The 10,650-nt window shown below is 32.3% G+C and overlaps 1 protein-coding gene across 1 annotated transcript; it reads left to right on the top strand.

Moving 5' to 3' along the window:
- Positions 1-1,091: 1,091 nt before the first annotated feature.
- Positions 1,092-5,676, top strand: LOC114192071 (ubiquitin carboxyl-terminal hydrolase 4-like). Its single transcript, XM_028081646.2, has 6 exons — positions 1,092-1,576; positions 2,330-2,446; positions 2,641-2,739; positions 3,733-3,921; positions 4,344-4,525; positions 4,969-5,676. The coding sequence occupies exons 1-6, from the start codon at positions 1,460-1,462 to the stop codon at positions 5,372-5,374; spliced, it is 1,110 nt and encodes a 369-aa protein (XP_027937447.2). The 5' UTR covers positions 1,092-1,459; the 3' UTR covers positions 5,375-5,676.
- The last annotated feature ends 4,974 nt before the right edge of the window (positions 5,677-10,650 follow it).

Here is a 10,650-nt window from a genome sequence, read left to right as displayed (position 1 = left end):
ATAAGACAACTTACAATATATAAGTGGATGTAATTTTCACTATACAAATCAATCTTATGGGTGTTTAGTGAGACTTAAAATTCACTAGTTAGCGAAGTACCAAAACCACGAGTTTTAGCATATCTTAACCCAACAACTGCCTAATCTTGTTTACTTGCCTTAACTATGTTTTACATGTGTTTATGGTGATGTCCTTTTGAGGTTGATTCGTGTGGTTCCCAATTATTGGACCGCACACCTCGGATAATGATTGTCTGGTAATTGGTCGATAACTATATCATCAACGATAACAAAATATAATAATAATAAAAATAACAATAATAATAATAATTATATCATAACATATTTTATAATATTTTGAAGATATAATAAAATATAATTATAAATTACTTTAATTTTGTTTGTCATTTTTTAAAGTTCTCGTAATTATTTAAATAAATGTTTTCAATATAATTTCATTGACTACCAAATTTATTCCTAAAGATTTATAAAACATTTCATTTTGTTTACGAATATTCCAGAATATAATTAAATCCTATGGAACTAACTTTTTTTTTTCATTTTTCAAATATTATCAAGTGTAAAACATAATTTTCTAAGTTTAAATCTATTGATAGGACAGTTATTTTAGGATACCTCATCATTAACATGTGACACTTTTTTTTTACTACACCTGTATTTTTGTAAATCTTATTTGGTGTCAATTATATTGTTTAATGTGAAAGTATGCATTTTTTATTTCAATATATTTGTAGTTTGGAAAAGGTAAAATAAATTTATTTAATTTTCCAAATTCAAAATTGATATTTGAAGTTATTGTAATTTAAAATATGTTTGTTTTATCTTTCTTTTGAAAACCCTGTCAAAAAATTGTTGCTTATATAGTAATTGCAAGCTGTTCATATGATAATTTGTTTCAATTTTATATTTTTATTACTACACATTCATTTTTATTTTAAAATTATTTAAATATAAGAATAAGAATATTGATTCAAATTATAAACTTTGAAATTGGAGAAACTAAACAAATATTGAAACATTTTTTATATGAAAGCACACTTGAATTTGAAAGTTGATGCTTAGAACCGTTTTTACACAATCTGTCACGTCACGGATATTGTGGAGGGCAATAGTGGCGCGTTCTAAAACTGTAATCACTTTTTCCCCTCTCCTCTTATTTTCGCAAGATTTTTCTCAAACGCCGTTTTGCTTTGCATTTTCTCCATTGCTTCGCCATCTCCATTCGCTCTTCCTCCCAACCAAACCCTCCTTGTCTCTTTTTCTCGCCACTTCCATTGATAACAGAAAGGCATCTTCCTGCGCAACAAACCCTAGCGATTCGAAGCTACGCGCGAAGAGAGGAACAGCCATTGAACCTTCGGCGATGGCGGTGTGCGACGCGATTCACTGAGTTGAACCGGATAAAGATCTGAATCGCGGTGATCGGTTCGACGCGCTCATGGGTGCTGCGGGTTCCAAGCTCGAGAAAGCTCTCGGCGACCAATTCCCCGAAGGGGAACGCTACTTTGGCCTCGAGAATTTCGGCAATACTTGTTACTGCAACAGCGTTTTGCAGGTCTTCGCCGATTCTCACTTATTAATCCGATTTCGAATTCGTTTGTGTTATTTGGAAATCGCCGATTAATTAATTAATTAATTATTATATGGCTGATTTGGTTTTTATGGTTCTCTTTGAGAAATTTTGATGACTGTGTTCTCTGAGTTGTAAACTTGTAAGGAAAACGATGTCGTCGTGAAAGAAGGTCAATGTGTTTAACTTTCAATAGTTTGGTTCATGAATGAATATGTGAATAGGCATTTTTACTTGTTTGCCACGGGATTTTTTAATGTAAATAAGAAATTACCAAGGATGGAATTGAAAGACGTAGATAAACGTTTGAGAATCGTCTGTCATACACGCCTTCAAAACCCCGTTCCTCCTTGAATTTTGTTTTCGTGTGAATGAGCAAATTGTTTCCATTGACTGAAAAAGTGGATTGTCATTTTCTTTGAGTATTGCATTAATGTATGTGCTTTGTTTTCCTTGTCTTTAACTTGAATTTGGTCTACTCAATAAATAGCAGAAATAATTGTCATTTCTGATAATTGGAAAGAATACTGAAAATTGTAGACGGCATACCAGCCATTCAAAATAGATAGACAAATGTCATGGGATTTGTCTTACCTTCCAGCAGCGTAAAGTCTTCCAATTCTGATGAATTATGTTTCGATATCAGTAGTTTGTCACATATACTAGGTTGGAATTTGAATACGTCGTAACCATTTTAATAGTTCTACACAAAATTAGTCTTTTTTACTCTGTCTGCAGGCACTATACTTCTGTGTTCCTTTTCGAGAACAATTGCTAGAGTATTATGCAAATAACAAGAGCTTGGCAGATGGTGAGGAAAATCTTTTGACTTGCTTAGCCGACTTATTTTCACAGGTAAAATTTGGTTTTTCTTTCGTGAGACCTCTTCACAGTTCTTACTTGATTGAGTGGTGCATGATTTGCTATTAGTTTGTGTTATCTTCACGACAAAACAGGCGTTATATCTTTCTTTCTCCAGCTAATGCTCTTACCTGCTTATTTTTTTTTTCATGCTACTAGGTTAACCTATATTGTTTGGTTTGGTATAGATAAGTTCTCAGAAGAAGAAAACGGGTGTTATTGCTCCCAAACGATTTGTTCAGAGGTTGAAAAAACAGAATGAACTCTTCCGTAGCTATATGCACCAGGTATGTGCTTTAAACTTAAACTGACAAGAATGGGCACTCAAAGCAGATAGAGATTACTCTAGAAATTTGAAACTTAGTTTTCTTTACGGTAATAACACAGAATGTTTGTAGGTGTACAGTACTAGGCTATGTTTATGTGTCTGCATGTTTTTGATCCTATGTTTGCAGACGCCTTTTGTGTATGTCCCTACTTAGCTGCTCGTGAGTTGTTTTCTTTACGGTAATAATACAGAATGTTTGTAGGTGTACAGTAATAGGCTATGTTTATGTGTCTGCATGTTTTTGATCCTATGTTTGCAGACGCCTTTTGTGTATGCCCCTACTTTGCTGCTCGTGAGTTGCATCCAATCTAAATATTAGTCTTAGCATTTTATTGCCACTGGGGCACTATTGATAGCAAAATGGTTTAGATTTATATCTTGTAGCGAAACTTGAAGTTGAAGGCTTGGTTAATGACCGGAACTGAGAGTTATGGGCTAGATCTTAGCGAAACTTGAAGTTTGAGGCATGGTTAATGATCAGAACTGAGAATTATGGGCTGTGATACTGTAAATTGGATTCTTGAATTAACCTTGTGCAGAATGGTATTATGTATTATAAACTTACAATTGTAATTTGTGTTCTTCTTATTAATCTTGATTGTATAATTGTGTTTTGAACTTGTTAAAGTGTTAGATACATGCGCTAGTCTTTTGAAACTTGGAGCATTGCACCTTGATTTAATTGATCTTCCAGCTTGGTTCATCGGGTTAAATAATTACAACTTGTTTTGTTCAAAATAAAGGGTTTATACATCTCAATTTGTTTTAGTTTATACCATTCCTTATTTATAAATGTATTGTTAACTCTGTTTACTGGGTCAGTGTACTGTTTATTGCACAATGTCTCTTATTCTTCTAGTTTTTGTTTTTGAAAACACACACACACACACACACACCATTTAAGATTAGAAAACAATAATGTCATTGTGAATCTACTCTATTTTTTTGGTAGGATGCTCACGAATTCTTGAACTTTTTGCTAAATGAACTTGTTGACATTCTGGAGAGAGAGGCCAAGGCTGCAAAAAATGATCAAGAAACATCACCACCTTCTGAAAAGGCTGCAAATGGACCTAATAATGGTCTACCTAATGGCTCTAAAAAAGAGCCTTTAGTTACTTGGGTGCACAAAAATTTTCAGGTGATTTAATGTCTTTATTTTAGTATGTTGTGTTAAACGTAAGGGTTTGGACACAAACTATAAGGTTTTATTGATAGAATTCAGGAATTAAGCCAGAATATATGATGACACTAACAGAGGCCCACCAAGTCGTCACTCCTTAAAACCAACTATAGCAATTGAATATGCACACTCCTAATAATCTGTCACATATCCTATTTATGGAATCTATGTATAACTGTTATAAAACATGGTAAATAACTCTTTCGCAGTTACTTAACTTACAATAGCTTCCAAGCAGCACCCGATAACTGTCCCACTGTGTTGTTTGTGCAAAGCTTGGAATATCTATAAACTTGAACTTTGTATTGCATTAAATCTATTGCACTCCCTCCCTCTCGTCACCCTTTAGGAATCTCATTTTTGTGAATTGTTTTGGTCAGGGAATTCTCACCAACGAAACTAGGTGCCTGCGTTGTGAAACTGTGACAGCTAGGGATGAAATATTTTTTGACTTGAGCCTTGATATTGAACAAAATAGTTCAATTACGAGTTGTTTGAAGAACTTCAGTTCAACGGAGACATTGAATGCTGAAGACAAATTTTTTTGTGACAAGTGCTGCAGGTATAAACTTGACTTCTAACTTTGATTTTATAATTACCTGAATACTTTTGTAGCGTCAGCTGTTACACACGGCTTCATAAGATCGATTGTGAAAGAAAAGGGTCAGTTCAGCTAATTTGAATTATGTGCATAGCTGAACCTTTCTATTGCTTGTTTAAGTGAGGATTTTTTTTTGGTTATGAAGCAGAGATTTCAAATGGCTTATAAGTTATATATTATTTGTTGGCATATTGTCATTCCTTTTAATTAAAAATAGATTGCTATAAATGATTTTTTACTAATACTATGACGTCATGTTTCTGGGTAGTGGGCAAAATATAGATGAGGTTTGATAGTTGTTAGTGCGGTGTGTAAAAGACCAATGTAGTATCGTCTGTTTTATTTTTTGTCTGTTTACTGGTCTGATAACCAAGGTGTGAACTTTCTATTATTATTATTATTAGTTTGCAAGAAGCTCAGAAGAGAATGAAGATAAAGAAACCACCTCACGTCTTGGTCATACACCTTAAGCGTTTTAAATACATTGAACAGCTGGGACGCTACAAGAAGCTGTCTTACAGGGTTGTCTTCCCTCTAGAGCTGAAATTAAGCGATACTGTTGAAGATGCAGATATTGAGTATTCTCTATTTGCAGTAGTTGTTCATGTTGGGAGTGGGCCCAACCACGGGCATTATGTAAGCCTTGTGAAAAGCCACAACCACTGGTTATTTTTTGATGACGAAAATGTTGAGATGATTGATGAGTCTGCTGTTCAGACATTTTTTGGGTCATCGCAAGAGTATTCCAGCAATACAGACCATGGTTACATTTTGTTCTATGAGAGCATTGGCTCCGGTAACAGGAACTAGAAGGAGGAGCCTAACGAGTTTTAGGTACTTGAATCATTTGGACTTGTGTTTTTCATCTGTTTATGGTTATTTATTTTTCTTTATTTTATTAAACCTGCTTGAGGAGTTATACGCGATTTAACGAGAGGATACGGGTTGTGAAAATGTATACTTAGCGGTCGACATGTACAGTGGATAGTGGAAGCACTGTCCTTTCCCCCTTCTTTCTTTTCTTTAGCAATAAGAGCAGTGTATATCAATTTCGCCGACAGTGTAATCACGATTTTAATCGTTAAATCAATAGAAACACAATGAAATGTCAAGTCCTGTCCTGTCTGATCAGTATTTAAGTTTTACTGGGATGGACCTAGCTTTGTTTTGAGGAGTTATATGTAGTAAATAACTGAATATAACTTAATCGACATGTATAATTCAAAGTTATATTGTAGTATTTTTTTTATCCGTGAGTGCGTAAATAAAATTTGACGTTTTTTATCCGTTTATTATTTTCATTTTTATTCTAACAACTTACTAATCAGGAGGGCAATTAGGGTAGCCATGCCTACTGCATCAACAAAGAGAAACCAAGTTAGGTTGGGGCCAACTCACCACAATCAATTTTGCCCAATTTTACACAATCTAATATATAATTTACCGTAAAAAATTTAGATATGCATAGAATAAGGATTTAAAATTAATCGAGTCCTATCGGATAATTAATCCAAAACCTAAAATCAAACGTTAAACAATCTACTTAAATGAAAATCTCCTGACTCCAAATTCTTTTGAACAATTATTAAAGAGCGGCATTAATATTTAGAATTACAATGTTCCATATCGATAACATCTGTATTTACACTGGTATATATATAAAAAATTCAGTCATAATGATTTCTTTGTAACTAAAATATTAAGGAAATGATTTTTTTTCCTTTTACTGATTAGCAAACATAGAATCCAAATGGAATAAGGTTTCCGGTGACAGCTTCTGCACTGTCATAATTGTTGGAAGGTGGATCCAAGATTGTCTGAACTGAGATTGTATTTGCGAGACTAGTGACCATGGTAGCGTGGTGTTGTCATACTTGTGTTGTGTTAGGCTGTAAATCATATTGCTCTTTATTTTTCAAGTTAAAAAACGAGGCTCAAGTACGAAAATGGGAACCTCTGTTCTCTAACTGTTTCTTTGCTGGGTGGGGTGCTTTCATAATCACATTAAAGCATTCTGCTCTGTAAATGCTACACTCGTCTGTACTTCACCTCACTCCACGTTTTAATGTCTGTCAAGGGGGATCACAACGCTCTCTATATTTTTCATTATAAGAATGCAAGAACTGCCTTTCTAAAAACACTCTAATATTTTATTCCAGATTTGATTCACACATCTTATACTTTTATTACACTCTGTATACAACAATATCACATTTTAATGTTATGCATTTTCTTCTATAAATTGTTTGTCGGTAGTTGAAAAATTAAAAGATGTACCGCATTCTCCTTTCCTCCTAAACATCTAATTTCAAGTTATATCGGTTAAAATATGACAACTCTTCGGCTATCTCCATTCTTCAATAACCCTGCATAAACAAAAGTTAAGCTCTTGGAGGTTTACTTCTAACAAGTGCATGCAGACATGAGAAGAATATGTTCCGTCCAAAACTTCTTCATGATCAAGACCTCATCAAACTACCCTCTTCCTTCACAAATATCTGAAAAATGCAATGCCTACAAGACTAGGCTTTACTATTGTCTAGTTAAAGTTAGAAACATTTAGTCTGTGCTGTGTCCTTTAGAAATATATATATAAATTTAGAAACACTTAGTATCCACCGTTTTATCTTAAGGCATTAGGTCTGGTAAAGTAAGATATGAAATGAAGTGATCTAGTTTGGCACGTACACGTAGGATCCTGTTATATGCATAGTCCCTTAAAGATAGTTATGTATATGTATACCTTAAAATCTGAAATTTGAATCCTATCCACAGAAACTCGCTGTCTGAAACCTATTGATTTGTTGACTACACCTTGGCCAAAAGGCCTAAACTTTTCTGAAACCTTTCACCTGTTTGATTCTTATCTTCTTCTTTTGGAATCACACTCATGTGTTTGATTTATTTCCACCCAAACCAATTTCGCTTTGATCGTAGAATTGGATAAACAAGCAGAGAGCCAAAGTAGAAAAGGGAACAAACATTGAAAGCAAAAGATAACAAAAACTTTGGACCACACCACAAGGTGTTCGGGTACCGTCCTATTCTGGACCAGTTCACCCTCTACTACTATAACGACTTATATTGGTGTACTTTGATGGAGTGAGCTACATGAGAAAAAGTCTTTCTCGATCACACCTTGAAAAGTGCAAGACACAAGAAGTATATGAAAAACCAGAAATATTTTGGATACAGCAATACAAACAGAGAGGAAAAAAATAATAATATTTTAGATCAATGAATATTTAAATTATTTCTCAGCATTTATTTTCTCAGCAACCACTCTATTATTTTCATGTTCCCTTCTCCCTTATTTCCCTCAACCACACAAGAAACACCTTGAACCGCTGCTATGATTCAGAAAGGTTTGTGCATTCCAATGAATTATTTATTTCAGTTTCATTACTCACGTCTCTTGTCAGGTGCAACAAAAGTCCAAACTCAGCTGAAAAATGCGTTCTGCATACAAAATTTGCAGTAAGTAATGAAACCATGATGCACAAGCAAGCAAACCAACATGTTACATTTTAATTATATCATATGATTTCCATGACTATGATACTTTGACAAATTTCATTAAGGTGCTGCCGTGTGCATTGTTTTGTTAACAAAACTTTCCTTTCCGATATCATGTTAATATTTTGTTTATGGATAACAGACATTCATTAGCAAGATGTAATTAGATATGTGTGTAGAAAACAAGACTGACATATAAATAAATTAAATTATTAAAATAATGAAGACCTTGAAACATGCCAGGGGTGCTCATTATATCAGTGGATCACTGAAATCTGCAGAGCGGGTCAAGCCTTAACCAGCCAAGAGATGATGTGGGAGTTCAAGTTTTGAATGAAATATATATTTTAAATTTAATTAAACTTAAATAATTTATAAATTTGAATATTTTTAATTAAGAGTATTTAGATTTATTTGTTTTTGTTGTTTTCTATCAACAGGGTAATGTATTGTTACTTTTTTCCCTAATTTTTTTCCCTTAATTTATTTCTTTTATCTTCTGTATTTTTTAATTTAGTGGTTAATTCTTTCATTCTACCAATAAAAATGAGTTTACCCATAAGATAAGAGAAATCGAAAAGAAAAGAAAAGACACAAGTTAATAGATAAACTAAAGTTTAAAAAACAAAAACAACAATCATATATAATTTATTAATGAAAAAAATCAAACGGTAGATTATTTAAATAAAAATTATCTTAAATACTTAATAAAAATACACATATTTATAAGATTTAACATATGAACACTTTGAATAATGTTTCATTCACAAGAACAGTTTATTAGCATTCTTAATATTTTAATAACATATTTATATTAATTTTTTTATTTATTAAAATATAGAAACACTGACCATGTTTTGTTGGCATTCAATACTTCTAATAAAATAGTAATAAGGTTTGTGAAAAAAATTATTAATACATACGGAATTACTCTTTCCCCTATAAGATGTGGAATGGGCCAAGATTTGAATATCGATTATGTATTAATGAAATGGGCCTAAATGTCTGATCGGTGGTGGATCTGCAAGACTGTAACCTTGGGGAGGGTGGGTGGGCCCATACATCATTGACCGTCACATATTAAACGCCGTCTCGTGTGTCTGTTGTCTACCTTTCTCACAAACAACATCCAATAATGCAACACACGCACGCGTAACAAAATCCTAAGTCACACCTGTTAAATTAATTCAGGTGAGATTAAGGTAATTAGGTAGTGAGTGATTGATAATTTTTTTAAAGATATTGTTAAATTATAATTTTTAAATGTAAACATTATAAAAAATATTATTAATTTAGTAATAGTTATTTTAAATACATCAGTTAACAAAAATTTTGAATAAAATAATTTAATTAAAATAGTTAATTTTATGTTGCATGTGATGGACATTATTATATAATTATTTTTTCATTCAAAAGAACGGCTTTCAATTTTTTTTCCAATTAGGTCAGATACGTTGGAAGATATATAATTGTATCATATTAAAGGAATAAGTGTTTTAATAATAAAAAAAAAAAAGTGGTGCTAGTGGCTTAGAGTGTCATTTTCTTTATATGTGTATGTATAGAAGAATAAGAATGGAGATAATAAAGAAAGACGAATGTAGAACAAGATGAATCCACCACGGGTTGAGATGGAACAGTTAGTAAACCCGTGACTCTGTTTGTCTGGTTGTCCGTGCCACCCAATGCACCTTTTTTTCTTCACAGCTTTACTCACATCACATGCATTCATAACAAACAACACACACTTCCATTTTTGCCCCCTTCACTTTTTTTAGTATATAAAAAATCAAACACTTTAATTTCATTTATTTACCATTTCTCTCCTCCATATGCCATCTTAGTTTTTAATCTTTAATTTGCCCCATAATATATCAATTGGGCCATTATGTCCCTAAAATTAGTCTAACTTTATTGCTTTTTTGCATTTATGATGATATCTTTTTAGTCACTTTCTGTTATACTATAAATGTTTTTCGGGTTTCAAGGCAGCTACACTACACCGCTTTTAAAATAATTATGGTTTTCTTTTTTTAGATTAAATTGATTGTTATTTTTAGTTTTCATTAATGCTTATTTTGTTTGTTTTCTAATAAGTTCATCCATATTTGGAAAGTATTTAATGGAGTTTTTTTCTTTATCCATAAAAGTAATATTTAACTTGGATTCTATAAGAATTGGTTTGTGAGTTCATTAAAGAGAGGTTGTTTTATAAATAATTTTCTTAAATTTCAGACAACTTGTATTTGTGATACTCACGTTAAAGAACTTAGCTAAACAACTTCTATGAGCCAGAGATATTCTCATAAATAGATAAAGTGACACGTCTATTGAAAAAAAAATTCAATAAACAAAACATTTACTATTATTTTTAATATGTATAAAAATATCTTAAGCACATAGGTGGTTTTATGTGAACAAAATATCCCGTAAAAAGAGGTCAAAGAAAATATAACAGACTTAATGAAGTTTTGATCTCGTATTTTGGTTTTTACTTTTTATTTCATTTTTGTCTTTTTGATTTTTTTTTCAGGGTTAATTCTTTCTATTAATTTCAATGGTAACTATGT

The sequence above is a fragment of the Vigna unguiculata genome, chromosome 1 (genome assembly GCF_037176805.1).
Source record: "Vigna unguiculata cultivar grain cowpea cultivar isolate G323 ecotype 2 chromosome 1, ASM3717680v1, whole genome shotgun sequence".
Classification (NCBI taxonomy): domain Eukaryota; kingdom Viridiplantae; phylum Streptophyta; class Magnoliopsida; order Fabales; family Fabaceae; genus Vigna; species Vigna unguiculata.
Note: the sequence above shows the minus strand (reverse complement) of the source record. Positions and strands in the feature narration are given on the sequence as shown.